The sequence below is a fragment of the Bufo bufo genome, chromosome 2, assembly GCF_905171765.1.
Source record: "Bufo bufo chromosome 2, aBufBuf1.1, whole genome shotgun sequence".
In the NCBI taxonomy this organism is placed as follows: Eukaryota; Metazoa; Chordata; class Amphibia; order Anura; family Bufonidae; genus Bufo; species Bufo bufo.
In genome coordinates, this window is record NC_053390.1 from 482300065 (window position 1) to 482322120 (window position 22056).

General features: G+C 44.3%; 1 protein-coding gene across 3 annotated transcripts in view; it reads right to left on the minus strand.

The window, feature by feature from the left end:
* The window catches only part of RANBP3 (RAN binding protein 3), a 235500-nt gene that overhangs the window by 68188 nt on the left and 145256 nt on the right, over positions 1-22056 (minus strand). For all 3 annotated transcript variants that reach the window (XM_040417760.1, XM_040417761.1, XM_040417759.1), the window contains 3 exons: positions 17697-17762; positions 961-1053; positions 757-863 (listed from right to left, as the gene is read on the minus strand). In XM_040417760.1, the coding sequence (XP_040273694.1) occupies positions 757-863; positions 961-1053; positions 17697-17762 (266 nt within the window). The remainder of the gene's footprint in view (positions 1-756; positions 864-960; positions 1054-17696; positions 17763-22056) is intronic.

Here is a 22056-nt window from a genome sequence, read left to right on the forward strand (position 1 = left end):
GGTCTATGACCATCTTCAATTACTTAGAAAGGCTACATAATGTGTCCCGTACAAAACAACGGATAGTAGGTGGTATACAATAGTCTTCAGAAAACATGAAGCAGCCTGAAGAACAGTAAAATACAGAGGACTATAAGTTCTTCTGTTGTCGCCCACATCTTTGCAATGCCGTTAAAGGAAACCTGTCACCAGGATTTTGGGTATAGAACTGAGGACATGGGTTGCTAGATGGCCGCTAGCACATGGGTTGCTAGATGGGTTGCTAGCACATCCGCAATACCCAGTCCCCATAGCTCTGTGTGCTTTTATTGTGTATAAAAACAGATTTGATACATATACGAATTAACCTGAGATGAGTCAGAGCTTGAAAATATGACTCTTCTCTGGTCACACAAGTAAGATATGACTCTTATGTTAATTTGCATATGTATCAAATCAGTTTTTTTACACGATAAAAGCACACAGAGCTATGGGGACTGGGTATTGCGGATGTGTTAGCGGCCATCTAGCAACCCATGTACTCAGCTCTATACCCAAAATACCGGTAACAGGTTCCCTTTAAGTTTAGCATGTGACCGTTTAGGCCTCTATTGGGCTGCTGCTGTCATGTAATCACTGGAAGCTTGTTAATAAAGAGAGGCAGAGGGACCAAAGCATCTGCGACCAATTGAAAATCGCTCACAGTTTTTTGTTTTTTTTTCTAAAATGTGTGGCTCCTTCCCAAAATCCACTTAAAGATTCACTGAGAAAACCTACTTTATCAGATGTAAGTGTTGGGGCAGCTTGACTTGTTGAAATTTTATTAGTAGATGAACCACATGGTTCAGAGGAGACACTTATGCCATTAGTTCCACTGCTGACAACTGGAAAACAGAACATAAATATGATCAAATCTATAAATGTTTTGTTAAGCAGTAACAATAAATTTTTAGCGACATTTAGAAAATCCTTGCTACTTACATGGTGTGCAAAAAGTCTTCGGTTGTGGTGCTTGTAATACTGCTGGACGTAGCACACTGCGCTGCTGTTCCTTGGGTTTCTGACTAGGAAGCCCTGAAATGCCCAAAATGATTAATGGTAGCTCACGTTAGAAAACAATTCTAATTATCATGAAGTATAAGGAGAAAAATACAAACAGCCATCGCTAATGATAGACAGAAAAAGGCACAAATGTTCTTGTGCACAGGAGCATATTCAGGAGACATATGGGCTCAATGCAGATAAGACCCTGACAGCCACTAGTTATATGCATACTGCTGTTCAAGTTACTGTATTTTTTAGACTATAAGACGCACCCCATCCCAAAATGGGGGGAAATCGGCAGTGCGTCTTATAGTCTCAATGTTGGCATGCAAGAGGCATGGGGAGGTGAGGGCAGAGCTGCGCTGGCTGTACTTCCCTACCCTGGTCTTCTTTCAAGTCCCGCTGTAGTATCCTGACTGTGCACAGTGTTAGGATATATTGCATGTAGGCACGCACTATGACCTGAAGCTGTGCGCAGTCAGGTCACAATACACAACGGGACTGATTGGAGGTCAGATCTGAAGCCAACGGGGACTTGGGGGTTCTGATCTGAGGTTAATGGAGGTTGAGGGGTCTGACAGGCTGATGGAGCTCGGAGGGGTCTGATCTGAGGTCTGATGAAGAATAGGGGCTCTGATTTGGGGGTCTGCTCTGACAGAAAAATGTTTTTTTTCTTATTTTCCTCCTCCAAATCCTACGTGTGTCTTAGTCTGAAAAATACAGTATACATCAGTATTTCTATGTATGTGGCATGTTTAACAGGAAGGCGTATGCAGGTGACCTTACTAGAAATCTGCAATAAAGAGCAGTTAATATAGAATACCAACTATATTAATGTCTTATGCTCACCATGCACATTATTTTAACCCCTTACAGCATTATGTGCTGGGAACTGCGCTGAACCTGCTCCATACACTGTGGGTGTTGGCTGTATAATACAGCAAGCACATGGTCGCAATGATGAGGAACGGTGATCACATGGAACCCGGTCATTTAACCACCTCAGCCCCCCTAGCTTAAACACCCTTAATGACCAGACCACTTTTTACAATTCTGCACTACACTACTTTCACGGTTTATTGCGGTCATGCAACTTACCACCCAAATGAATTTTACCTCCTTTTCTTCTCACTAATAGAGCTTTCATTTGGTGGTATTTCATTGCTGCTGACATTTTTACTTTATTTGTTATTAATCGAAATTTACCGAAATTTTTGCAAAAAAAATGACATTTTTCACTTTCAGTTGTAAATTTTTTTTTTTTTTAAAAATACATTTCTATATAAATTTTTCTCTAAATTTATTGTTCTACATGTCATTGATAAAAAAAAAAAAATGTTTGGGTAAAAAAAAAAAAATGGTTTGGGTAAAAGTTATAGCGTTTACAAACTATGGTACAAAAATGTGAATTTCCGCTTTTTGAAGCAGCTCCGACTTTCTGAGCACCTGTCATGTTTCCTGAGGTTCTACAATGCCCAGACAGTAAAAACACCCCACAAATGACCCCATTTCGGAAAGTAGACACCCTAAGGTATTCGGCTGATGGGCATAGTGAGTTCATAGAACTTTTTATCACAAGTTAGCGGAAAATGATTTTGTTTTTTTTCCTTACAAAGTCTCATATTCCACTAACTTGTGACAAAAAATAAAAACTTCCATGAACTCACTATGCCCATCACGAAATACCTTGGGGTGTCTTCTTTCCAAAATGGGGTCACTTGTGGGGTAGTTATACTGCCCTGGCATTTTAGGGGCCCTAATGCGTGAGAAGTAGTTTGAAATCAAAAGGTGTAAAAAATGCCCTGTGAAATCCTAAAGGTGCTCTTTGTAATGTGGGCCCCTTTGCCCACCTAGGCTGCAAAAAAGTGTCACACATGTGGTATCGCCGTACTCAGGAGAAGTTGGGCAATGTGTTTTGGGGTGTCTTTTTACACATGCCCATGCTGGGCGAGATAAATATTTTTGTCAAATGACAACTTTGTATAAAAAAAAATGGGAAAAGTTGTCTCTTAAAGAGATCTTTCTCTCACCCAGCATGGGTATATGTAAAAAGACACCCCAAAACACATTGCCAAACTTCTCCTGAGTACGGCGATACCACATGTGTGACTTTTTTTTTTGCAGCCTAGATGCGCAAAGGGGCCCAAATTCCTTTTAGGAGGGCATTTTTAGACATTTGGATCCCAGACTTCTTCTCACGCTTTAGGGCCCCTAAAATGCCAGGGCAGTATAAATACCCCACATGTGACCCCATTTTGGAAAGAAGACACCCCAAGGTATTCCGTGAGGGGCATGGCGAGTTCATAGAAGTTTTTTTTTTTGGCACAAGTTAGCGGAAATTTAATTTTTATTTTTTTCTCAAAGTCTCCCTTTCCGCTAACTTGTGACAAAAAATAAAATTTTACATGAACTCGCCATGCCCCTCACAAAATACCTTGAGGTGTCTTCTTTCCAAAATAGGGTCACATGTGGGGTATTTATACTGCCCTGGCATTTTAGGGGCCCTAAAGCATGAGAAGAAGTCTGGAATATAAATGTCTAAAAAAATTTACGCATTTGGATTCCGTGAGGGGTATGGCGAGTTCATGTGAGATTTTATTTTTTGTCACAAGTTAGTGGAATATGAGACTTTGGAAGAAAAAACCAAAAAAATTTAAAAAATTAAAAAATATAAATTTCCGCTAACTTGTGCCCAAAAAATGTCTGAATGGAGCCTTACAGGGGGGTGATCAGGGAGTCTATATGGGGTGATAACCACCCTGTCATTGATCACCCCCCTGTAAGGCTCCATTCAGAGGTCCGTATGTGTTTTGCGGATCCACGGATCGGATCCGCAAAACACATATGGACGTCTGAATGGAGCCTTACAGGGGGGTGATCAATGACAGAGGGGTGATCAGGGAGTCTATATGGGGTGATCACCCCCCTGTCATTGATCACCCCCTGTAAGGCTCCATTCAGACGTCCGTATGTGTTTTGCGGATCCGATCCATGGATCCGCAAAACACATAGGAACCTCTGAATGGAGCCAGCCTTACAGGGGGGTGATCAATGACAGGGGGGTGATCAGGGAGTCCATATAGGCTATATGTCATTGATCACCCCCTGTAAGGCGAGCTGCCTGTGTCCTCTGGTGGTCGATCCAAGCAAAAGGGACCACCAGAGGACCAGGTAGCAGGTATATTGGACGCTGTTATCAAAACAGCGTCTAATATACCTTTTAGGGGTTAAAAAAAAAAAATCGCATCTACAGCCTGCCAGCGAACGATCGCCGCTGGCAGGCTGTAGATCAGCTAGTTTACCTCCGGTTCCTGTGAACGCGCGCGCCTGTGTGCGCACGTTCACAGGAAATCTCGCGTCTCAAGAGAGGACGCGCCGGCGCATCCACCCAGAGTAACAGGGCCGCCGCAAAGACGCAATCCTGCGTACGGCGGTCCTGTAGTGGTTAACAGTATGTGAACCCCTAGACCAATGACATCTGTAAGAGCTAATTGGAGTGAGGTGTCAGCCAACTGGAGTCCAATCAATGTGATGCGATTGGAGGTGTTGGTTACAGCTGCCCTGCCCTATAAAAAACACACACCAGTTCTGGGTTTGCTTTTCACAAGAAGCATTGCCTGATGTGAATGATGCCTCGCACAAAAGAGCTCTCAGAAGACCTACGATTAAGAATTGTTGACTTGCATAAAGCTGGAAAGGGTTATTAAAGTATCTCCAAAAGCCTTGCTGTTCATCAGTCCACGGTAAGACAAATTGTCTATAAATGGAGAAAGTTCAGCGCTGCTGCTACTCTCCCTAGGAGTGGCCGTCCTGTAAAGATGACTGCAAGAGCACAGCGCAAACTGCTCAATGAGGTGAAGAAGAATCCTAGAGTGTCAGATAAAAACTTACAAAAGTCTCTGGCATATGCCAACATCTCTGCTAGCGAATCTACAATACGTAAAACACTAAACAAGAATGGATTTCATGGGAGGATACCACAGAGGAAGCCACTGCTGTCCAAAAAAAACATTGCTGCACGTTTACAGGTTTGCACAAGAGCACCTGGATGTTCCACAGCAGTACTGGCAAAATATTCTGTGGACAGATGAAACCAAAGTGGAGTTGTTTGGATGAAACACACAACACTATGTGTGGAGAAAAAGAGGCACAGCACACCAACATCAAAACCTCATCCCAACAGTGAAGTATGGTGGTGGGGGCATCATGGTTTGGGGCTACTTTGCTGCGTCAGGGCCTGGACAGATTGCTATCATCAAAGGAAAAATGAATTCACAAGTTTATCAAGACATTTTTCAGGAGAACTTAAGGCCATCTGTCTACCAGCTGAAGCTCAACAGAAGATTGGTGTTGCAACAGGACAACGACCCAAAGCATAGAAGTAAGACTACCTTCACACCTGCGCTAGGTGCGGATCCGTCTGGTATCTGCATAGACGGATCCGCACCTATAAATGCAAACGATGGTATCCGTTCAGTGTGGATCCGTCTTCATAACAGCTTTTTCAAATCTGAGTTGTCACGATCGTGAAAACTCAGATCCGACAGTATATTCTAACACAGCTTTTAATACTGGGGAGGAAGGGGGGCTCGCACTGGCCACCAATGCTTTTAATACTGCGGAGGGAGGGGGGGTCTGGCCCCTGCTGCCTGGCAGCACCCGATCAGGGAAATAAACAATATAAAAACAATCTCCAATTTTTGGTGTACTTATCGGCGCTGCAGATCCACCAAACGATGTGAGTATAGGTCGCTTCACAGATAAAATGTCCACATGTTTGTTGATCGCGCTGCCTTCTGAGTGCAAAAGTTCCAATCCCAGACCCTCTTTTTTCTCCAATGCTCAGATTGTTTCACTTTGTAGCCACACAAACGGTTACCAGAGGCTAGGTGCACTCACGTACACCTGCACCCTAGAGGGAAGTATTAGTACAAATAGTGAAGTTCCACCAGGTATTTATCACAATCAGCAGGTTTTATTCTACTTACAAAAAGGTCTACAATCTCAGTCATAAAAAAAAGTCTTTTTCATCACAGATCCACCCGACCCGGGTTTCGCCAGTCCAGCTTCGTCAGGGGCGATGATGTCCTGCCCCACACGTGCAGTATTTATTGAGCCACAATATGTATATTTGAGGGCCGCCCACTAATATACATATTTCTATGTTATTTTCTCCTTTTAGATGTTCATAAATACGGGATTGTCAACACCCGAACCACATGATTCCCCTTGAGCCAATGACAGCCCACCACAATAGCTTCATTCATAGTCGAGCATCCAAGGACAGCGGCAACACACCACCTGATAACATAATACTACAAGGAAGGAAATCCACTATCCTGCATGGATCCACATCGGTAGCAGCACCCTCCCATGGCTCCCTCTTTACTCTACTAGACACGGTTTTATATCGAACTCTACATTGAGCCCTGCTGGTTTTAAGGTCCCCAATTTATATATCCAACTGACCTCCTTCCGATTTATACTGGCGACAGGATCCCCTCCCCTCCAGTTCCTCTCAACCTTTTCCAGACCACTAAACCTCAAGCCCGCCGGATTCTTACCATGCGCCAGCTTGAAGTGTAGTGGAACACTGTGGTCCTCCTTACCTTTCCTAATATTCCCTATATGCTCCTGCAGTCGGGTCTTCAATTTACGGAGGGTTCTGCCCACATACTTTTGCCCATAAGGGTGTTAAAGATGTGTGAATTTTATTCTATATTTTGTATATCTAGGACTGTAATGAGTTAAACTTTTTCTTCTTCAAGTGCCTCCCACCCCCCACCCCTCTCTTTGTTTCAAGACTGTAGAAGACAAGGGGGGGCAAAGTGCTGCGGGCAGTGTCTGATTTCTCATCTTTTTGCAGGTGTCCCATAGAGTGTGGTGGAGATGTGCAAGCCAATCATATGGCTTGATGATATATATTATTCACTGCCTAGAAGCACCTCTTTGAAGTGTCACATATGACGTATGCAGTATTATTGTTAGATTGTCAGCCATTACAAAATGGCGATGGTAACGAGATGTTTACATTAGTTCACATTCCAAAGTAGGACCCTGTGCGCAGATGCAGGTGTATTATCTCCTCTCTCTTATCTCTTCTTCCTTTTTGACCAATGAAACAATGTTTTAGCCTCAGTGAGGACTGCCCTCTTCTGAAGATGTATAATACGGCTTACCTGATTTAAATAAAGGATTGCTTTGACCAACTTCTGTGTCAGTGTTCAGTCTCTCAGCCACGCGTGGATATTAACCCCTGGGGGGGTACATTGATCTGGAACACCAGAGTGTATCTAAAATGCCCTAATTTAGGGCTGCTTTAACAAATGGCCCCCAACGTGGGGCCCCAAGGCGAATGTAGCATCAAACAGCTGACAAGACGGGCCCCTGAGCTTGACGAACGGCAGAGGGGAGAGGATTGCAACCTCAAAGAAAGGTGAGAAAACTTTTTATCTCATCTGCCTTTCTATTTACTTCGTCATGCTCAGATAGCTCAGTCCGCTGTGGGGTGGTACCCATGTAAGTATAGTAGTCGGCTGTAATGCTGAAAGCCTGGGGTCCATAGAACCATAGTCTGAAATTATAGATCACTCTGGTGTGTATATGTGTGTGTCTGTGATATGCGAGGAGTGAGTTGAGCACAGACGGTAAAACCACAGACAAAGGGAGGGGACAGTAACCTCCTGGTTTGGAAGGGGGCGCTGGCAACAGGGATGAAAATCTGTAAGAAACTGAAGTTAGAGCTTACAGATTGAGGGCATCAGAACTCCGGTGATGTTGAAGGGGGAGTTTTAACGAGTGAGTAAACAGAGCAGTGCCGGGGAAAGCGGAATGATTATTAGGTGCCGCAACTGGAGGGACAAAAAGACAGTCAGGAACTGTGAAATAGAGAGATTCACCTTCCCCCCCGCCTTAACACAGAAACATTCCTGAGATAAGAGGAGCAGGAAAATGGGGGGAGGGAATCGTGCAGAGTAAGTGATGTTATGTGTGTAATATTATTATTATAGAAGACAAAGAATTGTTCAATAATCTTCTTTCTTCTTTCCCAAGCAGTGGACTGTGGGAATCCAGCTTTTAACAAAATGACTGTATGATTATAATAACATGTATATTGTCTTACAGCGACAGACCATCAGCAATTCTGGGTGTGGTGTGGCTATCTGTTTCCAGGAAAGCTGTGTTTGTCTGTGCTGCAAGTTTTGGGATGAAACAATGTGGGTTGGAAGCCATGAATGATTCAGTGGAATGTGAATGGGTGTGGCTTTGAGTTGTAATTGAGGCGAATATGTGTGAAGACTGATTATGAGCTGTTAATGAAAATGTATATGAATGCGTATGGAGTACGGTATTTGTTTTTTTTAAATAATATGCGCATTGAGGATTTTATTTTATTTTTTCTTGGAAGTTTTGGGGTTTTCATTGATCAAGCTGTACATTTTTTTTATATCGAAGTCAATGAAAAGTTTTTATGGGCCCTTTGTGTGTTCATGTCTGTATTGTCAGATCTGTTTGTTTCAATGTTTGAAGTTACGTGTTACATGTTAAGTGTTGTGCTTCACACCAGAGCTCTGTTCTCATAGACAGCTAGCACATTACTGACGGACAAAAGGAAGACCACAGAGTCCGACTGAAGGGGGTGGACTTAGATGACTCAGAGCGGAGGGAGGAGGATAGGGGTGGACGTTACAGACAACGACAGCCCTTGTGCCCATCCCCTAGTTATAAGACACTCCCATGGAAGATGAGAAGTCCTGTTTTGTTTTCCAGTCTATTAATTCCGCGATAGGGAAAGTTGGATACTTCTGTAAGTCAAAATGCAGAGTAACATCAAGCGGCATTGGGTGGTTCAGTGGTGCCAACCATAGGTAGTGTTCCTTTGGCATTGCTTCAGCCCTGATGCCAAACGCCTCATTGAGTCTGTGGGACCCAGATCCCAGAAGAGAGAGTGTTGTGCTGTGTGTGGTACTCCTCGTCCACACCACACGAGAGGATTGTATTCTATGTTGACCATGCCTGGATCACTGTCCGTCCCCACAGACACCCATGTTTTGTTGTCATAAGGAGAACACAAAGACAGGGAGGGGGGGGGAGTTAGATCAAGATTAGGAAACAGGAAATCCAGTATCGGCTCTACTTTTAAATATTTTAAGCAGATTCAGTCTGGCCCAATGATATCCCTTACTCTGGGTGATAAAGTAGTCGTCCCTTTTTGATTGATACTGGAGCAGCCAAGACAGTTGTGCACAGCAAACATGGCCTCCACTGATTTACTCTCCAAGCACACCAGTCTTTGGGTAGAAGTGGATGGGAAAGTAGTACGTTCCCTTTTCAACAGAAACCATCCACATTAGATTTGCCCCTAACCAAGATGCGCTTGCCCGTTTGCTGGTCAGTGGTAACGCCCTTTGTTGCCTCCTAGGTGCAGATTTGCTTGCAAAAGTACATGCTGGTTCTCACATCAGGAGGAAGGCACTGTGAAGCTTACAGGTGCCCTCAACGACCAGGAACTTTGTTTGTTGGCCATTGGTGATAAAATTCCCTGGTCCATGTTTGTATCAGTACTCCCAGAAGCTGAAAAAAGCAAACCCACTCACCATTGGATGGTACATGACCTACATGCCGTTAATGAAGTCACAGTTTCTAACACCCACATCGTGCCCAATACACACACCTTGTTGGCTCAGGTTCCCATTACCCCTGCTCACTCCACTGTGATTGATTTGTCCTTTAGTCCCTACCGCTTCACAGATGAGGTGGTAGATGCTTTTTATGCCTAGAACTGGCAATTTTGTGTTCCCCCACGATGTACTATCAGATTATTACTTTTAGATTGTATTGTTATGAAGTGAGTGGCCGTGACTCAGCTGTCCTCACCCAACTGCATGGCCAGCAGTAACGCCCCGTAGCATATTATTCAGCCAGACTTGATCCCGTGGCCAGAGGTGCCCCTTTCTGCATCAGAGCTGTAGTAGTTGTACTAGCTATGCTTGATGAAAGCTCTGAGATAGTTCTGAACCACAAAGTGATGGTGATATTACATCTATCCTGATGAACGTACAATCCAAATGATTGTTTTGTTGCCCGTTATTTGAGAATGCAGTGTTCCATTTTGTTGCCTGACAATGTTGCTCTCCAAAGGTGTAATACTTTGGACCCAGCCACCCTGTTGCCTCTGGACCAAGGGGGGAGGGAAGAGTTAGGGCACCGCACTTAACTTTTCTTCCAGATTCAAAGGAAGAGGCTCCTGACTGTTTGCAGATGATGTCACAAGAGGTAGTGGGATTTGGTAAATCAGCCATTAGGTAATCTAGATCATGTGCTCTTTGTGGATGGATCGAGGTATGGCCAGGATGGCAGGTACTACACAGGTTGGGCAGTGGTGATTAAACGTGAACTACCACACGTCTGCTCAAGAAGTGGAGCTAAAAGACTCTGAAGATGGCTTGCAGATATGCAGATGGAAAAACAGCTAACATTTACACTGATTCCAGGTGTGCTTTTGGGATAGCCCATGACTATGGGCCCATATGGAAAGCCAGAGACTCCTTGATCGCTTCAGGTAAACCCATCGAAAATGGGGAAGCAGTGAGGTCTCTGATGGAAGCCCTCTTGTCACTAACATGAGAGGTGATGATAGCAACGAAAGGCCACTGTAAACAGATGGAGAGGAGGCAAAGGGGAAAGCCACGGCAGATCAGGCGGCAAAAATGGCTGCCAAATTACCTAAGACAGGGGTCTGCTTAAGTGGCCACAGTTCAGGTCCCTGAAATAACTCCTCCTGTCTCCCGAAAGTTCTTAAGACCTTACAGAACCAGATGGGGAAGGAGGAAAGGGACTGGTGGATGGAAAAGGGGGGACTACAAATAAGAAGTGAAACTTTACCTTCCCAGGTCCCTCTAATCCACGATGGCACAGGCAACCCATGGAGTGACGCACCAGACAAAAACTGCTATGTGTGATTTAGTACGTAGCATATGGTACGCCCCAGGGTTCAGCACTGTAACAGTCAGACATACTGAAGGATAAACGGTTGTGCCCACAACAACGTGGACAAGGTGGTTAAGGTACCCAAGAAACACGTCTTGCTTTTTGTATCTGTTTCAACGTTTACAGACTACCTTCAACTACACAAGGTGGGCATGTATGAGTATGTATTGATATGTGACTTGTTTTCAGGATGGCCAAAACCGTACCCAAAGAAGTAAAAAAAAAAAGATTATGGCCAAAGTTGTGTGCAGGTATGGGGTACCTTAGATCATTGAAAGTGACACAGGTGTTCACTTCACAGGTGAAGTGATGCAGGAGATGATGAAGGTTTTGGGTGTAGGACAGGCCTTACATGCTTCGTACCATCCACAAAGCAGCGTAGAGTAGGGAAAAGGAACTGAACGGGACACTAAGTTAAAGATTCAAAAGCCTTAGAGTGCCTGCTGGTTGCCCTCTTTTAGTAAAGTATATGCCTAACCGTGAGACAGGCCTTTGTCCCTATAAGGTCCTTTTTGGGTCAGGCCCTAGGATAGGATTTTATCTCCCACAGCAGCTTCAGATGCAACATGGTTGTCTGACAGATTATGTGATCAGTTTTGTACAAGCATTTGACTAAAGTACATTTTCGAGTTTTTGCTTCACTTCCAGGTTTTGATAAAGTACCAGGAACCAACCCACTTGTGTCTGGAGATTGGGTGGTAGAAAAAGACACGTTAGAAAAGTCCTAAAACCCTGGTTTGATGGTCCATTCCGAGGGTTGTTGACCACAAGCACAGTGAAGCTCAAAGAAAGCATAATTGAATTGATTTCAAGGAAGTGTTGAGACTGGTTTTCCCTTGTGTGACTGTTGATCATGACTCAAAAGAATATGGAAAAATTGTATGAAAACATCGATCCATGATGACCTCCAGTCTCCCCCATATGATGTCAACGCCGGTTAGGGAAAGATCATCTGACTTCCCCGTGCTCTAGTCCAGTGTCACGGGAGGTTGTTCGCTAGGAATGACTTGTCGTGGAAGCTGGTGAAAAGGAGGCGGAGCATTGGGACAGATGGTTAGGTTTAGAGAGAGAATGAAATTCAAGGGGGGACTGTTAAAGATGTGTGAATTTTATTCTATATTTTGTATATCTAGGACTGTAATGAGTTAAACTTTTTCTTCTTCAAGTGCCCCCCCCCCCCCCCCCACCCCTCTCTTTGTTTCAAGACTGTAGAAGAGAAGGGGGGGCAAAGTGCTGCGGGCAGTGTCTGATTTCTCATCTTTTTGCAGGTGTCCCATAGAGTGTGGTGGAGATGCGCAAGCCAATCATATGGCTTGATGATATATATTATTCACTGCCTATAGAGAAGCACCTCTTTGAAGTGTCACATATGACGTATGCAGTATTATTGTTAGATTGTCAGCCATTACAAAATGGCGATGGTAACGAGATGTTTACATTAGTTCACATTCCAAAGTAGGACCCAGTGCGCAGATGCAGGTGTATTATCTCCTCTCTCTTAGGCCTCTTTCACACTTGCGTTGTCCGGATCCGGCGTGTACTCCACTTGCCGGAATTACACTCCGGATCCGGAAAAACGCAAGTGTACTGAAAGCATTTGAAGACGGAACCGTCTTCCAAATGCTTTCAGTGTTACTATGGCACCCAGGACGCTATTAAAGTCCTGGTTGCCATAGTAGGAGCGGGGAGCGGGGGAGCGGTATACTTACAGTCCGTGCGGCTCCCGGGGCGCTCCAGAATGACGTCAGAGCGCCCCATGCGCATGGATGACGTGATCCATGCGATCACGTGATCCATGCGCTTGGGGCGCCCTGACGTCACTCTGGAGCGCCCGGGGAGCCGCACGGACGGTAAGTACACTGCTCCCCCGCTCCCCACTACACTTACCATGGCTGTCAGGACTTTAGCGTCCCGGCAGCCATGGTAACCATTCAGAAAAAGCTAAATGTCGGCTCCGGCAATGCGCCGAAACGACGTTTAGCTTAAGGCCGGATCCGGATCAATGCCTTCCAATGGGCATTAATTCCGGATCCGGCCTTGCGGCAAGTGTTCCGGATTTTTGGCCGGAGCAAAAAGCGCAGCATGCTGCGGTATTTTCTCCGGCCAACAAACGTTCCGTACCGGAACTGAAGACATCCTGATGCATCCTGAACGGATTTCTCTCCATTCAGAATGCATTAGGATAATCCTGATCAGGATTCTTCCGGCATAGAGCCCCGACGACGGAACTCTATGCCGGAAGACAATAACGCAGGTGTGAAAGAGCCCTTATCTCTTCTTCCTTTTTGACCAATGAAACAATGTTTTAGCCTCAGTGAGGACTGCCCTCTTCTGAAGATGTATAATACGGCTTACCCGATTTAAATAAAGTTAGAGATTGCTTTGACCAACTTCTGTGTCAGTGTTCAGTCTCTCAGCCACGCGTGGATATTAACCCCTGGGGGGGTACATTGATCTGGAACACCAGAGTGTATCTAAAATGCCCTAATTTAGGGCTGCTTTAACAAGGGCACTCCAGTATGTAGACTACCCCATGGTCTCGCATGACATCTCTCCTCTAATCTTATATGTCTGCCCTCCTCTCGACTGAATTTCCTGCTGGTTTCTTATTTTTTGTCCTTCTTGGTGCGGTTTCTGCAGACACTGCAGAAGCCGCACCAAGTGAACTGGTCCTTACTTGGTTTCTAACTTTTCGCCAAGCAGCTATGAACCAATGCATCTCGCGGGTTTGGTGCTCTTTTATACAGTACCTTGGGACGTTCAGGAATAATCTGCCCCAACACTGGGTCATTTTTTAGGATAAACCAGTTCTTCTGCAAGGAGTTCTTCAGTGGTCCTATCTGTGTGTTGTATTGGGTAAGGAAGGAAAACTTGAAATCAAGCATTTTGTTCTCTCTCTCTGTATCCTTCTTTTCTTTACACTTCATCCCCTCCCATCCCATTCCTCCACTTCTTTCCTGATCTTATTTAAAGCCTCGGGGTCATATCCCTTCTCCTCAAACCTCTTCTGAATTATCCCACTCTGTTCCCTATAATCCTCAATTTTGGTACAGTTGCGGTGAACACATATAAACTGTCCCTTGGGGATGTCATCTTTCCAGGGGGCAGGGTGGCAGCTCCGCATATCAATATACCCGTTCACATCTGTTGGTTTGAAGTAAGTCTTTGTCTCCAGCCGACCTTCTTCCAAAAAAATAGTAAGATCAAGAAAGTTGATACTGCTGGGGCTGATTTCACATGTAAATCTAAGATTATGTATATTTTAATTCAGGCTGATTACGCCCGATTATGTGGAAAGGGGAACACTGTGGTTTGGAAAAATTTTCAGCAGTATCAACTTTCTAGATCTTACTATTTTTCTGGAAGAAGGTCGGCTGGAGACAAAGACTTACTTCAAACCAACAGATGTGAACGGGTATATTGATATGCGGAGCTGCCACCATGCCCCCTGGAAAGATAACATCCCCAAGGGACAGTTTATACGTGTTCACCGCAACTGTACCAAAATTGAGGATTATAGGGAACAGAGTGGGATAATTCAGAAGAGGTTTGAGGAGAAGGGATATGACCCCGAGGCTTTAAATAAGATCAGGAAAGAAGTGGAGGAATAGGATGGGGTGATTAAGAAGTGTAAAGAAAAGAAGGATACAGAGAGAGAGAGAACAAAATGCTTGATTTTAAAAAATGTTTTCCTTCCTTACCCAATACAACACACAGATAGGACCACTGAAGAACTCCTTGCAGAAGAACTGGTTTATCCTAAAAAATGACCCAGTGTTGGGGCAAATTATTCCTGAACGTCCCAAGGTACTGTATAAAAGAGCACCAAACCTGCAAGATGCATTGGTTCATAGCTGCTTGGCGAAAAGTAAGAAACCAAGTAAGGACCAGTTCACTTGGTGCGGCTTCTGCAGTGTCTGCAGAAACCGCACCAAGGAGGACAAAAAGAAAAGAAACCAGCAGGAAATTCAGTCGAGAGGAGGGCAGACATATAAGATTAGAGGAGAGATGTCATGCGAGACCATGGGGGTAGTCTACATGCTGGAGTGCCCTTGTGGGCAGAACCCTCCGTAAATTGAAGACCCGACTGCAGGAGCATATAGGGAATATTAGGAAAGGTATGGAGGACCACAGTGTTCCACTACACTTCAAGCTGACGCATGGTAAGAATCCGGCAGGCTTGAGGTTTAGTGGTCTGGAAAAGGTTGAGAGGAACTGGAGGGGAGGGGATCCTGTCGCCAGTATAAATCGGAAGGAGGTCAGTTGGATATATAAATTGGGGACCTTAAAACCAGCAGGGCTCAATGTAGAGTTCGATCTAAAACCGTGTCTAGTAGAGTAAAGAGGGAGCCATGGGAGGGTGCCGCTACCGTGGTGTATCCATGCAGGATAGTGGATTTCCTTCCTTGTAGTATTATGTGATCAGGTAGTGTGTTGCCGCTGTCCTTGGATGCTCGACTATGAATGAAGCTATTGTGGTGGGCTGTCATTGCCTCAAGGGGAATCATGTGATTCGGGTGTTGACAATCCCGTATTTATGAATGAGAATGGAGGGAGGGAGTTGTTTTGTATTGTATGCTCTGATCATTTATGTTTATTTATGTTATTTTGTTATTTCATATCAGTATGTTTCAAGCCTGATAAGGCTTTGAAACCTGTTGTCAGTTATTGTGAACATCTAAAAGGAGAAAATAACATAGAAATATGTATATTAGTGGGCGGCCCTCAAAAGGGGTTGTGGCTCAATAAATACTGCACCTGTGGGGCAGGACATCATCGCCCCTGACGAAGCTGGACTGGCGAAACCCGGGTCGGGTGGATCTGTGATGAAAAAGACTTGTTTTTATGACTGAGATTTTAGACCTTTTTGTAAGTAGAATAAAACCTGCTGATTGCGATAAATACCTGGTGGAACTTCACTATTTGTACTAATACTTCCCTCTAGGGTGCAGGTGTACGTGAGTGCACCTAGCCTCTGGTAACCGTTTGCGTGGCTACAAAGTGAAACAATCTGAGCATTGGAGAAAAAAAAGAGGGTCTGGGATTGGAACTTTTGCACTCAGAAGGCAGCGCGAACAACAAACTTGTGGAGCACCCGAGCAGGGGGCTGAGATCCGCACAATTAACCCCTCAGGTGCGGCATCTGAGGGGTTAATTGTGCGGATCACAGCCCCCTGTAAGAGATTGGGTGCTGCCAGGCAGAAGTCATGTACACAGTTCTTAGTATATTCTAACTTGAAGCATCCCCATCACTATGGGAACTCCTCTGTGTTAGAATATACTGTTGGATCTGAGTTTTCACGATCTAACTCAAATCCGATGGTATATTCTAACATAGAGGCGTTCCCATGGTGATGGGGACGCTTCAAGTTAAAATATACCATCGGATCGGAGTTTTCTCCTATATTAATAGGGATTCCTGACTTTACATTTAAAGTCATGGGGGACGGATCAGTTTACAATTGCACCAATATTGTGTCAATGTAAACGGATCCGTCCCCATTGACTTACATTGTAAGTCAGGACGGATTCGTTCGGCTCCGCAGCGTTTTGGTGTCCGCCTCCACAGCGTAATGGAGGCGGAACGGAGCCAAACTGATGTATTCTGAACGGATCCTTATCCATTCAGAATACATTGGGGCTAAACTGATTTGGGGCCGCTTGTGAGAGCCTTGAAATGGATCTCACAGGCGGACCCTGAAACACCAGTGTGAAAGTAGCCTAAATCAGAATGGCTTAAACAGAAGAAAATACGCCTTCTGGAGTGGCCCAGTCAGAGTCCTGACCTCAACCCGATTGAGATGCTGTGGCATGACCTCAAGAAAGCGATTCACACCAGACATCCCAAGAATATTGCTGAACTGAAACAGTTCTGTAAAGAGGAATGGTCAAGAATTACTCCTGACCGTTGTGCTTGTCTGATCTGCAACTACAGGAAACGTTTGGTTGAAGTTATTGCTGCCAAAGGAGGGTCAACCAGTTATTAAATCCAAGGGTTCACATACTTTTTCCACCTGCACTGTCAATGTTTACATGGTGTGTTCAATAAAAACATGGTAACATTTAATTCTTTGTGTGTTATTAGTTTAAGCAGACTGATTGTATATTGTTGTGACTTAGATGAAGATCAGATCACATTTTATGACCAATTTGTGCAGAAATACATATCATTCCAAAGGGTTCACATACTTTTTCTTGCAACTGTATTACTGTACTAGTGATGTACACCAAGTTGTGTGAAACTATAGTGACCATTTAACACATTTTTCTCCTTGACATTTCTCATGTAACTGCAGTTGATCCATCAGGTTCCATACAGGTGGAATACCGTGCCCAGAGCTTCACTGCAGGGCTAATCGGGGTCTACTAAGTTACCCGGCGATCACATGATCAATGGAGCCAAGAGAAGGAAGTGTCACAGCTGCTTCCTGATCTGTATACACCGTGCTCACTGAGCCAGGGTAGAAAAGTGATGTTGAAGGTAGGGGCGTAATGAACCTCCTCTAAGGGTATCCCGGCTGCCACCAGTAACCAGCTCCCCACTCCAGCAGCTGCATGATCTCTATGCAACTGCAAACTCTGCAGGGATGTCTTTGCAGAAAAATATGCAAACTTGTGGTATTAGAAAATATATATAATATATATAAAAATAAATAAATACATACAATAATGGAAAAGAATACCTGCACTGGGAGCTTGTCCATGAATAAGTGTGGGAGGTTTGAGTCTGAATCCACTGGATTTTTCCTCTAAAAAGACAGTTATAAATTGTCAAAGAATATTTTCTGAAATTAATTCTGGGTACAAGAAAAGAGAATGTATAAGAAGTTAAAAGAATAAGCAAATCAAATATCTTTTCCATTGAAATCAGTAAGCACAATCAATATAGATCATACAAGCACATATGGTGGTGAATGGGAAAATCCTTTGTAATATAGCATATAGAGCATGTCACACTTTGTTCTCTTCTCTGAGCCCACGAGCTGTAAATATGAAGCCATCCAAGGGAGGAATTCTATAGGTGCAGTATATGGAAGGGCACTATAGTGCTCAATACTTGTTATACAATCTAGGTGTGAAGATGGAGTGGATCTCAGCCAAGGCTTCCTGCCAAGTGTCAAATCACTGACAAGCTAATAGTGGTATACGTTCCACGATCAAAAATATAAATCACTGTAGTAAGGAACGCTATAGGGATTAGATAAAACTAATACTTTATTAAATTTGCAAAAATTATGAGGAAAGGAAACCTACTAACTATATAAAAATCTAAGTGACCAGATCTATCAACGGAGACGGATCGAGGTATCACATGGAAAACCACGATCAGCGGTACCGCTCAGGTGTGCATAAGGTAACCAAGAAATCCACTTCATGTGCACTACTAATGGTTGCAAAACCACGCCAGACGGCTGTAGTAATCTGACACAACCAAAAGTGTGCACTGTGGCACGGACAAGGTGCTCTGCTCAGTCACCCAGTCTAGATGGCCCTGGACTAAATTAACAAACTAATCCATTGATAAAATAAGTAGATTTTATAGTGGCTCACCCTTCTGATTCCAGGTCAGGTGCTCTCACTAATGAGTGGTTCACCCTAACCACAATTGCAAGATATGGATTAGTAGAGTATATAGTGGGCACTCAATATCTGGCGCTACACATCAGGTATACAGCGTTATAGTTGCAACACATTTATTCAACAATCACCACAATAAATCTAAAACAATGCACTTCAAATCAAATCCTCTATTCATATAATAGTGCGGTCTGCCTGTGGATATTGGAATCATAAGATAACATACATTCATATAGTAAAATCATAAAATTATTCCATATAATTCCTATATGTTTACATAGGCGCTTGTATCCCAGTCTTTACGCTTTAGAGAAAAGTCTCAAACGTGTAGCTCACTGTTAGGTAATACGGTCCACAGTCTCAATCCTATAGTATATCAGTGGGTTTCAGTAATTTATTGTATTCACTGTTTGAAGTCCAGTCTGCTCATCTCTGCCTGTGGCGGCATCCCACCACAGGTCAGTGCACTCATCCGACTTCTTGTATTCAATGGAGAGTATCCACCGATACTGTATTTTCGCAATGCCGTTAGTGGTTAACAACCTCCTTGCGGCTTTCAGCTGTGCGTCTCAAGTGTTGCTGGCGTCCCGCGTCTTACCAGCGTTCCACGTGATCAGGACGTCAGAGGAGCCCTCGTGACCTGAGGTTTCTTTGATTGGTTTAGAGTTCCTGCAATGAATCGGGGGTGGAGTCAACTCCCGTCTATATGATTTTTCGTTACTTTTTTGTAATTTTTCGTGTTGATCAGCTGATCTTTCCAATATAGTAAGGTGTCTTTTCAGTTATAAGGAACTCATCCGCTATACGCGTTTTAAGGTCTCGGACCTCTTCCTCAGTAGCTGGTCTTATGAATTCAATATCCACAGGCAGACCGCACTATTATAGGAATAGAGGATTTGAAGTGCATTGTTTTAGATTTGGGGTGATTGTTGAATAAATGTGTTGCAACAATAACGCTGTATACCTGATGTGTAGCGCCAGATATTGAGTGCCCACTATATACTCTACTAATCCATTGATAAACATCTACTCATTGGATCCAACCGGGATCAAGAACCACCTGTTCGTGGATATTAACCAGATGTCTGATTGTCGGCCCTGTGAGCACGAATCAAGGGACTCTAACTACCTGGGTGTGAGCAAAAAGCTTGAGTGCACCTGTTCACATACTATAGAGGGCTGGATTGACGCAGACCACTTCTGTTGTGTGAACGCAAATCAAGCGACAATTCAAAAACACGAGTTTGCCCCCACTGATCGCTCGACGCGTTTCGCCAGGTTTGGCTCGTCAGGAGCATAAAATGTGGGTAGAAGGACAATCAAACAAGTCAGCTGCTGACCTCCGTGACAGAGGCTGCAGCTATTAGCACTGAGTGGCCGTACGCGGCCGCAAGGACAGGTGCTATATAAGGAGGAGACTCCTCCCCTCTTCTGGATCAAGTCCCTGGGGCAGCCAATAAGTACGCAGGAGGCGCGGCAACGCCGCAACAACCAACCCGCCCCACTTACCTGCCCCCTCTGTGAGACTATCACAGGAGAATGTCAAAACATTCGCATACTAATGTTAGAGTGACCAAACGACGGTTTAAAATAAATAAGGTAGCATAGGGATCGTTGTCTTATTCTGGTAAGTGGGCAAGTGTAGTAATTATAGTAATTAAGTACTGTAGTTGTTGACACTGAGTCAGGATAACTCAGAGACATGAAAAGTCCTGGATTATCTTGGAATGTAGGGGTGATGCATCCTGTGACTTGCCATAATGTTTCGAGGCGACGCACAGCGTACCCAATTCTAAGATGAAAATATAGAGCGGGGCAGGATATATTGTATCCTCATTTGAATATAAGCCAAAAGCACTCCCCATAGTAGTGTGAGACAAACTACATGCATCGGGACTCAAAGAAAGCAGACAAAAGAGTTATACTCATTGAGTCCCAGCGGTTGGAGTATGTGCACGCGGTAAATCCACCGTGTCTCTTTTTGTAACAATCGCTTGTCAAAGTCGCCTCCTCTTGGAGATCTTCTCACCACCTTTATGGCCTTAAATTTAATAAAGTATTAGTTTTATCTAATCCCTATAGCGTTCCTTACTACAGTGATTTATATTCCTGCCAAGTGTCACTCATCAAGGTCATGGTATATCAGCAGTAATAAGTCTGAGCTACTGACTTGTTGAATTTTTGTTTCTTCAATATGTTTTGCTAATCATCCGACTGTCTTTTTCAGTTAGAAGGGCTTGCATGAGAATTCTCCTGCATTAAATACTGGTGACTCGTGACTGAAGCTATTAGGTATAACATCTGCATAGTAAGAGGTTTTATGTCCCAGCTACCCAGTGATATCTGGAAGAGAGTGGTGGAATGTATAACATGCACAGCACAGTAGAAGTTCTCCATTCCATGCAACAGCCATACACATGAGGAATTAACCTGGACACACAGGAATGCAGCTAGGACATGGCAAATCCAAGTAAGGCTACTTTCACACTAGCGCTTGGTGCGGATCAGTCATGGTTCTGCACAGACGGATCCGTTCAGATAATACAACCGTCTGCATCCGTTCAGAACGGATCAGTTTATTATCTTTAACATAGCCAAGAGGGTTCCTTCTTGAAGACCATTGAAAGTCAATGGAGGACGGATCAGTTTTCTATTGTGCCAGATTGTGTCATAGAAAACCATTGACTTAGGCTACTTTCACACTAGCGTTCGGGTGTCCGCTCGTGCGCACCGTTTGAAGGGGCTCACGAGCGGCCCCGAACGCATCCGTCTGGTCCCAATGCATTCTCAGTGGAGGCGGATCCACTGAGAATGCATCCGCCTGCCAGCGTTCAGCCTCCGCTCCGCTCAGTGAGCGGACACCTGAACGCTGCTTGCAGCGTTCGGGTGTCCGCCTGGCCGTGCGGAGGCGAGCGGATCCGTCCACACTTACAATGTAAGTCAATGGGGACGGATCCGCTTGAAGATGACACAATATGGCTCAATCTTCAAGCGGATCCGTTCCCCATTGACTTTCAATGTAAAGTCTGAACGGATCCGCTCAGACAACTTTCACACTTAGAAAATTTTCTAAGTTTTAATGCAGACGCATCCGTTCTGAACGGATGCGAACGTCTGCATTATCGGAGCGGATCCGTCTGATGTTTCATCAGACGGATCCGCTCCGAACGCTAGTGTGAAAGTAGCCTTACATTGTGTGTCAGAACGGATCCGTTTGGCTCAGTTTCGTCAGACGGACACCAAAGCAGAATTGAGATGGAACGGAGGCAAACTGATACATTCTGAGCGGATCCTTTTCCATTCAGAATGCATTAGGGCTAAACTGTGAAAGTAGCCTAAAGCGTGAAGAACTTTTGAGATGGGGTTCTTACCCAACTGGAGACAGACGTCCTGAATAAAGAACTGAACTTTGTAATTGCCCTCAATATCATCCCAGTGGTGGGTGTTATCTCAGCCACTGAAGCC